This window comes from Haemaphysalis longicornis, unplaced genomic scaffold, assembly GCF_048455015.1.
Source record: "Haemaphysalis longicornis isolate Haplotype H1 unplaced genomic scaffold, Haemaphysalis longicornis Haplotype H1 scaffold_10, whole genome shotgun sequence".
Taxonomy (NCBI): domain Eukaryota; kingdom Metazoa; phylum Arthropoda; class Arachnida; order Ixodida; family Ixodidae; genus Haemaphysalis; species Haemaphysalis longicornis.
In genome coordinates this window covers 148,958,781-148,971,853 of record NW_027526204.1, presented here as the reverse complement: position 1 = coordinate 148,971,853, position 13,073 = coordinate 148,958,781, and the positions used below count along the sequence as shown (strand labels likewise).

The 13,073-nt window shown below is 47.9% G+C and overlaps 1 protein-coding gene across 1 annotated transcript in view; it reads left to right on the top strand.

Annotated features, from left to right (window-relative positions):
• LOC144160145 (endothelin-converting enzyme 1-like) overlaps window positions 1–13,073 on the top strand; it is a 146,623-nt gene that overhangs the window by 87,769 nt on the left and 45,781 nt on the right. The window contains exons 2-3 of the mRNA XM_077691743.1: window positions 8,571–8,938; window positions 10,950–12,594. Of these exons, the coding sequence (XP_077547869.1) occupies window positions 8,571–8,938; window positions 10,950–12,594 (2,013 nt within the window). The remainder of the gene's footprint in view (window positions 1–8,570; window positions 8,939–10,949; window positions 12,595–13,073) is intronic.

The window sequence follows — 13,073 nt, the reverse complement described above, 5'->3', positions numbered from 1 at the left end:
CCTTATGCATCACAATTAGCCTGGATGATGGGGCAGCGACTGCGCATTTGACCACAGACCTATGAAACTGTTCCTATTACGATCTGCATGTTTTAGCGAGAGAACGGTTTGTGCATATAGGATTTGTAGATGTGGAGCTCCACACCAATGTTGCAACCTCAGTCGACCTCGTAATTCCGACCCAAGCATCTCGCCGACACTTGAAATTGACAAGATGAGCTTCGTATACAATTAATGTTTTTTTTCCACGTTGGACACTATTACCATGCATTCTTTTTTTTATAAGCGGCCAGATGGTAGTTTAAAGAAAAGATTGGCAGCAAATGAGTGATGCTAGGCATGTTGTTGCGTTATGCACACGGGGAACACCACGAGGATGCAGGCACCAGCGTTATTCAGTGGGCGTCTTTTCACTCTTACCCTTTTACGAGCTGCTGTTTTCAAGGTTTGATAACTGCTTTGCATGTTGTTAGTTATTATCTTCCGCCTCATTGTGTACACCTTTTTCAAGTCTTGTAGTAATACAAATAAACTGCCACCGCAGGATCCGGAGCAGCCAAGCAGTAACGCCACCCGCCAAGCTTGGCCATTCTTCAAGTCGTGGTTCTCACCGAACGCCAGCACCGCCCACCGCAGCCCAGAGGCCAGCGCTCCGGTCGAGACTAAGGCTGTGTGAGCTCCGCCGCCTTTTTATATTGATCTACAGTTGACACAGCCCACACAGGAACGTTAGCAGCAATGCAGGGACCATTTTTAGTGCGCAGAACGTTGTGACGTTGGTTGTCGTCGTAGTTCGTGCGCGATAACGGTAGTAGCTATAGCCAATCTATTCAGGGTGTCACGCAGCCAAACAGAGGCTTCGCAAAGATAACCGCTTCTCCTGGTCATGATCGCACCTGTGTCCGTTGTGTTACTATGTTTATGTCTATCCCATTGCGCCACATAAGCACACTTTACTCATATGCAAAGCTGTGAGGCTTATATTTGCGCAGCGTCGTTGCCACGGAGTCGGCGGCTGCGAGGACAAAAATAAGTACGCAATAATATCAAATAAGAAAAACGTCATGAATTAACGCGTTATTACCAGAAATTAATAAAAACTCCTTTCAGTGACTCTTTATATTTCTTTTAGGGGTCGCGGCAACCTCTCTTTATTACTCGCAGTATCAACGCCAGGTTGATTCTGAAATTATGCAAGAGAAGGCAGCACAGCGCGTCTGGCGAATCACTTCTGTGCATTTCGACTGCCTTCAGGTTTAGTAAAACGGCCTTAATTTTTACTTTTCTTTATATCATAAAATGAGAGTGGCAATTGAAATCTGGCTTGTGAATTGTTTTTTGAGGACAGCATGCATTTCTTGTTCCTCAGAGTTTGGCAGGGCGAAAAAAAAAAAAAGAACAGCAAACTGTTTAAAGAGACAGACAACAGATATTTGTCGAGTATATTTTCTTTATTCTGTATGAATGGGCATCCCTTAAAACACCGTAACGTAAAACAATTTTGCTGATAGAGCCCTGCTACATTTGAAACCGCAATTTTAGATCAACCAGCCATACAGGTCCCACTTAAAAGTGCTGGCAGCCATAGCAGTCAGCCGTGCTGCAACCTGCTTTTAATTGCACGTGAGAATAAAAGAGCTGCTTAAAAACTTGTTCCCTGCTAGAAAAACAAAAACAAATTATGCGCAAACTTTCCTTTTCCACGTGCGGTTTTTTGAATTCCCCGTTGAATTAGAAGGAACTGTTTGGACACTTAAGGCAGTGTCACGTACAGACTCTATATGTCACCGCCTTTCAGACTTGATGTATTTTAATGCGCATTTAAAATTAAAAATGTTTTAATTAAAATTATTTCGCAAAATATGCAAAATTAAAATTATTTCTGGCTGTTGATTTAGAAACCTTTTGCGGTTTCCCACATTTATCAAACGCTGGCTTTCATATGAGCTGTAGTATATGCACTCCACAAAAACCGTTTGTCTGTCCCATTAAAGCGGACCCTTTCAAACAATCTAACAGGCTATTTGGCATTTTGACATAAGATTAAACATGCGGAAAGGATAAAATGCGCCCTGTGGTGAATTATTTTTTTTCGTCCCACTATTTCGCGCATTTTTTGCTACAAGCTCCACTATAGGGAAGATTCGTTTTGCCTACATTGTCTCAGCGGTGGCTTCTGTAAGCTCTTAATTTTCCTGGGTCCTCCGCTAGCTTGCCCTTCTTTCTTGCAGGATCGCTCACCAGAAAAAAATTCCCCTGGCATTGCATGCACTCGACAATTTCCTCAAGGGGACCTTAACAGTGTTTGTTCGCTATTATGTCTCTGCGAGGGCGCTGATGCTCACGTCGACGTGCTGCGCCCACGTATAGTGACCCATCGTAAGCACGTTGTACTTTTGAATTCTTGCACTTATCCTCCATCCGGACTTTTAAAGTGAAATTTGATATGGCTAGGCAAGAGGAAAATACGGTGGTCCCATGTCTGCAGAAAATGCATCCTGCGGTAACCCTATGCGCAACCGCAAAAAGCCAGGTTGTAGAGGAGTTAGAAGTAAGGAAACAAATATTGGCCGTGTTTAATGATGACGTATTTAAACACTCGTCTCTACGACACCGGTAGCATAGGAACAGAGCAGTGGAGGAGCAAACGCGCGCAGCGACCTACTGCTTGGACTTTGCGACATGGTAGTAGAGGTAAAAAGTGGACGAACGCAAGAAAGGGGACAGGACGGGCGTTAACTGGTTTTATTCCCATGTCATCAAACGATATACATAGGGAAATAAAGAGGAAAGATGCGAAGATGAGCTGTGCGCAGAACATTTCTAACCACTTTCACTTGGTTTGTTAGAATATGTAACGCTGAAACCATGTCGCAAAGTTCACATCAACTCGCTTAGCTGCAGTCCTTCTTAACTCCTGCGTCTAGCACACTTCAAGCGACAGCAGCGTGCAGGAGCGGCAGCGGTGCGCGTGGAGCATCTTCCGTGTGGCGATGGCAAACACTGGTAGCACGTTACAGCTTCGTTGGTTAACCACATTTAAAGCGAAATCTTTCTTAGTGCGACTGGTGTAGTTCTGTAAAATAACTAATTCATTTTTCCGTTGACCGATCGGTCGACCGAAAAGCTCTGATAAGATCTCAGAACACATGGCGTGCGGAAAAACTGGCTTCCATTGCGTCAAAACCATTACTCGTAAATCGAGAAGAAGGAACGTTTCTAGTTACGACAATACGCGCGACGATCATGAAGGAACGGTACGACGATCTCCTAAACCACACATGTATATATATTCAGACGATTCTTAGACCGTCACTCAGTGCCCGTAAATTATTCCAAGGGTTTATTTTCGGTTTACGATTTCGGTATTTAAAGGTTAGACGATTGATTGGACGTACTTTAGGCAAAGGTGGGGCGTACAATCATGTTTCGCGAATCTTTTACCCTTGGTTAGAGACGGTAATTTTTTTTCTTTTCACGCTTCGAAATTACGACACGTTGTTAATATGCTGAATATCTTCAAAATTCTCAGGACGCCCGCGTTACCGGCATTAGTACCGGCTTCGTCATCAGCTTCGGCAGCACCGACTTCGGCTCAAGCTGGAACATCTTCTGGACCAATAAATGCTGGCGTCGGAGTCGTGGCGACGAGGCCCCTTGTTCCCGAGCAAGAATCCACGGAAGGGTTCACAATTACGAAGCCCTCGCACGCTCTCATACCCCGACGCCGTGTGCCTGCGGTCTTGCCACCCATGAGCGCCAAGCCGGACAAGCCAGCCTTGGTGATTCGGCGGGAATCGACCTTCAACAGCGCAGTGAAGCGAGCCCACTTCCCAAAAATCCCAATTACCGAAATGGTAAGGGAAAAAATCAAGGTCCCTGTCCTAAAAGACCTTGACCACTTTTTTCATGTTTTTTTTTTGATGTCTTGAATGCCTGCAGAATGTTGTCAACCAGCACATCCAGTACTTAGACTAGGAGGTCGCAAAATGTCTCAGCCTAGAATTACGAGTATATGTTAATCAGACAAATTTGAAGCCCGCTCAATTTTTTTTCTTTTTCGCTCTTTTGACGTTCTTCTAGCGCTGGAATCACGTCATTACAGCGGTATAACGGCTATTTGCCAGCTTTCCTACAGTTGCAGCAACGGAAGAATTCGGTAGACACTTTAAAAAGACAGCCACAAAAACAATGCAGCAACGGAAGGCGTATCTGCTGCTACGAGCAAATTGCGCTGCACCGCTCCATGCTGACGACAACTATAGCTTCCCCAGTGCTTCCAGACGCAAATAAAAGAGTGAAAGCGTATTTCAGCAGTGTTGCATAGTCTCTTTAAGAGAAAGATGGTTAAAACGCCAAGCTTTCGCCCGGGCAAGCCGAGTCAAAGCTAAAAAGCAAAATCCACTTTAACGAAGTTCGAAATCTGAACTGGAAAATTCCAAAGCAAAACTTCATGTCAACTCAGCCAAAGTCCAAAGCCGAAGTCCAAAATCCCCTATCCGAAAATCTAAAGCCCAGACGGCCAAAAGCCAAAGGCAAAGTTCACTTCAACTCAGCCAAAGTCCAAAGCCAACGTTCAACCCCCCCCCCCTCACCAGTCTGAAGCCAAAGTCAAAAAGCCACTCTCCCAAAGTCGAAAATGGAAACTCAAAAGTCCAAAGCCAATGTCTACTTCAACAGACCCAAAGTCCGAAGCCAACGTTCTACCCCGCACCGCCAAAGCCCAAAGCCAAGGTCCAGAATGCACTCCCCCAAAGTCCAAAATTCAATCTGCCAAAGTCCAAAGCCGTAGTGCACTTCATCTCAGATTAAATCCAAAGCCGAAGTCCAACCTCATCATAGAAAGTTCTTCATCATCAGCAGCACTAACCGCATTTACTGCCGTCAACATTTTGCGCATTACGAGAGGTCCGTGGGTGTGCAGAGTCATCCCATCGTTAGATAATGAGATGTATAGTGGATGGACCTTTGTGAAATAAATCGTTAAAGTTGGCTTTCCTGCAGGGTGTTTGAGGTTGGTTATCCTGCATTGTGTTTACTCGGACGTCGACGGCACTAGTGGAGCATAGAAAGCTTCGCTTTATAATTATGAACTATTCCAATCTGTTAAAGGAACTGTGAAGTGATGTGTTAATATTGCGGGATTAATGGCGCAAATTGTATCTAAGAGTCTCTAGGGTATGTTTCGACCACTCTCGCTGCGTTTACGCCACTTTATTCAGTAGAAAAACTAATTTGACACTGGCGCCCTCCTCTCTACATTCCTCTTGCCTATTTCCTGTGACGTTTAGTTTGACATCAAAACAAGAACACGGCCCGCACCACCCGGAAGAGTCATTTGGGCCACACACAAAACACAAATAAGCCGAAATAGGAGTAAATGGCTTATCGCATAACTCAGAACCAATTCGGAGATTGCAGAACTCGTTCTGATGGGATTATCGCGTTAGTCCCATTATTTTCCCAGTTTATTCAGTAGTATATGGTTGTCTAATTTTAGTGCCACTACAATGGGAGCTTTCACGCGGACCACTGGGAGTTTATTATTTCCTCCAGCTAAGAGTGTTCAGGGGGCGTGTTGGGAGCACTGTTGACCAGCATTTGGTGATTTTCTCAGTTTTTGGGCGTTTCATATAGGCGCTGTAAAGGAATTTATTACTGTATTTGTGCGTTCTTAATGAGCGCACACGCCGCATTTTCTTTTTTCTCTTAGGAGTGTGGAGGAACCCCATTGGTCGTAATTTCTATTCTGTTTCCGCTTCAAACTTTCAGGACGAATTTTTCTTGAACTGCGAAGTTTGTGTACAGAAAGCTGTATACAGAAAGCTCTATACAGAAAGCTGTATAGCTTTCCTTTATAGCTCTATGGCTGCATTTAGGTGGATGTCAATCTTCTCTTTGAAGCCTCCCAGAATGTACGTTACGATAATAAACGAGCAAATCTTACCTTCAACCACATCACAAAGGGACAACCGCGTTGTTTTCAACGAGCTACTCTCCGGTAGCGATCACATGCATTGCGGCCTCGCGTCGGCTCGCTGAAGTACGGCGTCGGCTCAGAAAGTCGATGACACGGAGGCGACGTTGCAGTGTGTCGCACGTTATTCTAGGGTGGTTCCACAATGTTCGCAACAAGCTTCGGTTGTCGGAAAGCACTTTATATCCATTCGTGCGGCCGCAAGTTCACCACAACAACATATTTTCGGGGACGCTAAAGCTCACACGACACACTACACCGACCGGCAGCCATTCTGTAAGGGAGCGTAGAGGAGGAGGGGGTGATGGAGGAGAGGAGGAGGTGTGGGAGTTTTTCATACTGCCGTTTGGACAAACGTAGCATACACAGCTATATACTGGGTTTTGGGGGGAGGTACAATCATGGTAAATGCGCCTATTTACGACGACGGCTCGTGGTCCCCGGTAAACACTGGCTGTTTTTCCACCATCACACTACCACACTTGGGAGCAGGTCGCCTGCCGTGAGGAGATTAAAACACGTATTTTGCACAACACGCCAGCTATGAAAGACAAAGAAAGCAGACCCACAAAAGGCAGCATATAGGTGTTGAGAAGACTTATAGATTCAAGTGCAAATTGTTTGACCTTATGGCACCGATCAATATACGCTCCATCGTGGGGTCCCCCATCACTATCGCAAGCCCAAAAGGGGTCCCCGGGGCAGTCATGGCTGAGAACCACTGTACTAAGGAATGCAGTCTGTGGACAGGCGATATTGAAGGAAGTTGGGGCCGATTACTGGATGAACGCTATATGCAAGAAATAGCCATCTCACCTGCTTAAAATGCTAAAATTCAATCACAATATACACTGGCTATATATTATATATTTTATATTTCCGCCCCTGCCATCGCTGGCTCATCGACGAGTGGTGTGGAGCACTAGGTATTGGCGGTAAGATGTTTGAGTGGCACCCCCTGCTCCTGGCGTCAGCTAAGGGTCCTGCGCCGCTGTCGTCTGCTACACTCCGCTTGTGAGGGGCGGCAGTCCTTGTGCTAAAAATCACCAGCGTTGATGCTTTAGTGCATTGGATAGCGTATGTGACGTAATTCAGTCATTTTGCGAGCGTCTGACACATCTGAATCATTTTAGGCTCTGTCCTGAGCAAGTTTGCAATACACGAGGAGAAAGAGGCAATTTTCTTCGGAGACTCTGAGAGAAGACCGTGTGTAACTCGTCCTTTTTAGCTTATTTGCGACGTTCAGTGCTCAGAGCTCTTCGATAAGTATTCAAAATTCGTAGGCGTCCCTAAGGCATTATTTAAATGCTCTTATGAAGACTCAACAGGGCCACAAGCACTAACTCTCTTTTGTTATTACAATCAAGTAAATTTTCACTCGGCGTTGCACACTGGGCCACAACAGTGGCGAATCTGAACACTAAAGCAAGCTCGGCTGCAGTTAGCGATTGGGAACGTTGTCAGTGCCGCAAGTAGGATTCGGTTCTCCGGCATCGGTGATGTCCGCAATAGCCTACACATTGTCGTCAGCAGTTACAAACTCGCGTGCCATTGTTTTGTTCGGAATGGCGCATGAAAATGCTGACAGTTCTTGTAAACCACTGTCGAAGCAGTCAGCGCCACGTAGTCGGTGTCAGAACACCTCTCGCCTGGATTCCCGCAACAAGGCCGCCTTACTCACGACACGCACCGCACGGCCGGGCTGTGGTTACGCTGCCTTTGCCTTTACTCCAGGTTAGATGCGTAGTATCGCTGTCTGAAATGCTGCGACAAATGCAGCCGACATCATTCCAATGGCATGTACCCGTCGAATAATGTTAGCTTCTTCACTATTGATATTCTTTCGTTTTTTCGAGACCATGGTTCCGAAACGTGTGCCGCGCACAAAAGAAACACGCAACATGCCACTAAGGTCACCCCGCGAGAGCCGACACGCTCAATCATTCTTTGTGCGAGTGCCCAGCACACCCCTTCCCCCCCTCCTTCCTCCCCCCACCCGGAGGCATCGAGTCAAGACTTGGTTGGTGACCACCCGGGCCCTGGCGGTCGCGGCGGCCCTCTGGACCGCCCCCACCTCCCTCACCTGATCCTTGAGTATTAATAAAGTTATTTATCACTCTCTCGATTCATAACCGTGCTAGAACGCAGAAAAAATTCCAGAAACCGGGCGTTTCAGGTCGGTTTTTCCTCTTTTTTTATTGCGCTTTACACCCAATCACTCGCCGCGACCTCACTGCCAAGAGGCTAGCGTGCGAGTAGGTGTTTAATGCCGTCGAAGCGACGCGGCGACGGTTCCCTTCACCGAGGGCGGCTGCGCCAACAAGAAGTCATCATCATCACCATCATCGCATCACCACATCAGGAGAAGTGCAGTTGCAGTGGAACTTGCTGTACAGCGTTCGATGTATTAAGTGGACCCGTGATCGCGAGTTCGCTATAATTTTGCATGAGATTTCCGAGGAGGTGTCCGGACTGTTCGATATAGATAATATTTTAATATATATCCGTGTTCGATTTATCTGTGTTCGACTTATATGAACGTAGATCACTTGCACATGGATGTATGTCTTAAAATTTGTATTTTTTTTTTCAGGTGCTTCGCACCACTTCCGAGTATACGGGCCCCAAAAGGAAAGGGGACGTGACGGTGGTGTCAATGCTGGTAGCGGCGGCAACCTCCTTGGTGATCATGGTCGTAGTGCTTCGGTTCCTGGGGGACTTTACCGCCACAACCCCGCCCCCCAACAATAGCTGCGATAGCCCAGACTGCGTCTTCTACGCGGAGCTCATTACGGCGCGCCTGAACCGGAGCCTGAACCCATGCGACGACTTTGCAGCGTTCGCTTGCTCTGCCTGGTCGCCACCCGATCCGTCACTCCACCGTCCGTTCCCGTCGGCGCACGACGACGTCGTGCTTAGGTGGGCGCGAGACTTCCAAAACATCCTGCACGCGGGCGCCAGGTACTTACACTGCTCTCTTTAATGCTTTCTTTTTTTTTCACTCCCATTTTGCAATGAAAACGAGTACCATCAGCCGCCCGTTAAAATAATAAAACTGTGTTTACGGAACGTGAGCCTAATACTCCGTATCCTAATTTTCTTTTAGCCTAAATGTGTGCTAAATTTCTTTCTATGGCTAAGGTAAATTGTCCGCGCTAAGATTCATGGCGTCTCTGTATGGTGATGGCTACACGTTTCAAGTTGCGGCACGACCCGAACAAAAATCCTTTCTTCACAACTTTTTTTTTGTAGTGAATGTTGCAGTAAAAACTTTCTGGTGGTGCTTACAACTTTCGAAGAAAATTAAGGCGCCCTCCTGTATTTCGCCTTGCTGTTCATCTGCTGCCAAACGTTCTTTTGAAATTTGCGTCAGCACCCATAAACATTTGCCCAGCCTCCTGGATACCTTCCGAAACTCGTTGCGCTCGCCCTCTATCGCCAGGCACATCTTTTTTAATTTATTGACTGTCCGTATCTTCACGTCTCTAAGTGGTCGTATTGCACGTGTGGCCGCAACCTACCTTGCTCCAGCGCTCATGTTTCTTCCCGAGCTCCCGAAACAGAGCTCGCCTCCGACGCTCCTCCGGCAGTGTCGTTTCCTTAACCGGCCCGCGCTTCTATGTTGACACCTAACAGACTTCTTTACTTTAAAAAGTTTACTCTCCTCACCAACTGATGGTTCTAGGCCTTACTGCTTTTTGGTCACGAGTATACAGTTAAAGCAGCAGCGGTTTTCATTGTAAGCTGAAATTTCCTCTTTTGACTTCCTCTGCGGCTCTCACCAGAGTAAAAAAAGTAAAAAATAGCAACCGATGCCAATGTCGAGGATACTGGAAGCTAACGCTGAACGTGCGGTCAGTAAAATTGCGGCGCAGAATGGGACCCACAAGCGTTGTCACATCTCAGCTTACACTTAATCGAAAAGCCCGGATGTAGGTAGCGCCTTGGCTAAATCATCGCCTTTTGCGATATTCTGGGGTTATTACACTATGAAACAATCAGTCGATACAACAAGCCCCCCAGAAAACTGTCACACGCTTACCTGTAGTTCCGTTCATTGGGTGTTCAAAACCTGCCTTGAGATACCAACAGAAAAGAAGTATCAAGTAATTCCTTCTACTTCATTCCGCAATGTCGTCCATCTGTTATATGGTCTGGCCAAAACTCTTCCACTCTCATTCTTTTATTTTATCGCACTGGAGTGGAATGGCCCTCCCACCCACGTAGCCATGATCACCGGCCCTTCAAGCCTCACGGCCACCATCGCAAACGCCCATCTGCAATAACCCGCCGTTTTCAGTTGTTATTATAGGGCTGTTGCATATGCGTATACGTTATGTGATGCCGTCTCCCCGGGGCAATCAGAGTTACAAATAATAATTGCCATTCAAACATCCCCCCTGTCCTCGTGAAGAATCCTGTGGTAACATATCTTTAATTCGACTACTTCCCTATATTGGCCGGGTGATAAAAAATTGAAGTGTAGGTGTCGGTAGCTCAAGGAGCAAATAATGGTAAATGAAGTTACTAATATTTTTGAGAAGCCCAGTGTCCCTATTCGCCGTTACGCCCACTAATGGGAATATCGCAAACATCAGAATTGTTTGCAATCTTCAAGTCGTGAATCACTGTTCATCTCTGCCGGAAAAAGTGGTCCTTCGTTCTTGCATGTCGCCCTTGTCATTTGCAGTGCACCCATCCACCATGTATCACTAACAGGCCAGAGCTCTCTCAGCCAGTTGGGATAATTTACTTGAGTGCACAGCGAAGTAAAAAAAAAAGACTGAGAAATTGCTGACACGCAAACATTGTGCGGCTTGGCTAGTATTTCTTTATGCGTTTTATAGGAATGTGTGCACGCGTGCGTTCGGTCAGTGGTTATATATTCGAGTATTGACGATGTTGACGTGGTTGTAATCGCCACCACATGAGCCATTATGTGGCACCTAAATTGTATGAAAAACCTCTGCAGGGAACTTTCGACGGGGGCGAAGGCAGAAGCTATGTTCCAAGCTTGCGTGCGGGGCCCCTCCGGCAACGCCAGAGCGTCGGCTCTCCGACAGCTGAGGCGGTTCATGGCCGAACGCGGAATACCGTGGCCTTCTAAGCCGAACCTCCAACACGTGACACCTCTCGGCGTGCTCATCGAGCTTGCGTACACCTGGCACGTGCCGCTCTGGTTCAGCGTCCGCTTCACCCGCAAGAGCGCCAAACCCGGAGGCGACCCCACGGCTGTGATCATCGAACCGGGCCCCTACGCTCTCGTCTGGCAAGGCCTGCACAAGGACATCACGGAGAGGGGCGATTTCTACAACCACTGGAGTAAACTCCACGCGGCGCTGTCTGACGCCGGGAATGACCAGGTGAACAGCAGCGGCGACACAGAACGTGCTGAGCAAATGTCGCAAGTGGACAATAAAGTGCTGGGTGAACTAGCCACAGCGCAACTCGACCCTGCCGGTCCCGCTTCGGACGAGCTCCAACTGGGAGACGTCGATGTGCACTACACACCGCATATCAAGTCCAACGAATGGCTCGAGCAGCTGAGGAAGCACGTCATTCCTTTGATTGGGAGGGACACCCTCCTGCGCCTTTCCAACAGAGCTGTGCTCAAGGCCGTCGAGAAGCTGTTCTCACTCTACGACCCACTAACGCTGCTCGAGCATGCAGGCTGGTATCTCGCGCGCAACTTAGCGCCCCTTGCCGACGCGTCGTTGCTGTACGACCGGTACGTAAAGGAGAATCGAAGCGAGCAGCAGCGGAACGAGGAACGCTCGCTCTTCTGCGTCGCCCAAGTCGAGCCTGTCTTCAGACTGCTGGTTATTTCTCTCTACGCGGTGCCACGCTTCTCGCCAATTCGCCGTGAACGCGTGAACAAGATGCTGCTGGACGTCCGTGACATGGTCGCCAGCAAGGTGGCCGCGCTGCCCTGGCTAGATGAATTGTACAAGAAACGCGCCCAGCAGAAACTGAGCCAGATGAAGACTGCGCTTTGGCCGCCCGACAGCTTGCTCGCTAACGCTGATCTCTCAGCCACGTACACCGCATTCGTGGTTCCGAACGAGTCATCTTCGGTGATGGGCGCCTGGATACAAAATGTGATAGCCCTGCATGAGCTCAGACACCGGATTGACCTTGAGCAGGCGCTGCGGCTACCCGGAAACCTGGCGCTGCCGCTGCTTCAGTACGATTACCTCGCCAATGAGGTCCGTATATCTGCACAAGCGCTCTCACCACCAGTTTATTTCTTAGAAGGCACGCTCGGCATGTTGTACGGTGGCCTGGGTTACATGTACGCCTCAGAGGTGGTCAAAGCTTTGGATGCCGAGGGATCCTTGCGAAATGCTGAAGGCCGTCTAGCTGGTAATGATTCCTGGCTGTCTCCCAGATGGGCAGACGCCATTGCCGATAGAGAAGGTTGTCTGGGCGAATCTGCACACTACTTTCCAGAGATTCCCGCGATCGAAGTCGCTTACGCATCACTTGAAAACGCGCTCAGGACCTCCGACACGCGCCTGTTGACTGCCCGTGCAACGTTCTCGGAACGGCGGCTCTTCTACATTACCATGTGCTACCTGCTGTGTACCGGTCCAACACCGAACTACGTGGCGCACCCGGTGGGTGGTAATTGCAACAAGGCGGTCGCCAACTTCCCTCGGTTCGCCGATGATTTCGGGTGCACCGGGAAAGCCAAAATGAGGCGCGAGAGACCATGCGTGTTCTTCGTGTGACGAGTGTACGTGTGGTTATGATAGTACGCATCGTATGGAACAATGCAGCACAGTAGGACTCATTTAGGACCATGTTAATCGTGCAGCTCTTCTGTGTGTATTTCGTTCTTATCGCGTAGAAGGCTTGCCGCCATTTTTGCGGCGAGCATTTGCAGCAGGTTGGTTGCTCGCTTTCAGAAAATAATTTGCCTGACCTTCTTATTCAGATGTGATTTCAATCTTTTTTGAAGTCTCTTCAATCTAGCTTCTATTTATCGCCGCTTCGTTGATTGTTACGCTCCCTTTGTGTTTATAATATGACTACGGACGAACCTTCGTGTTTGAGATGCATACTGCACCTGATACCTTGCTTTGCTTTCTTTGCT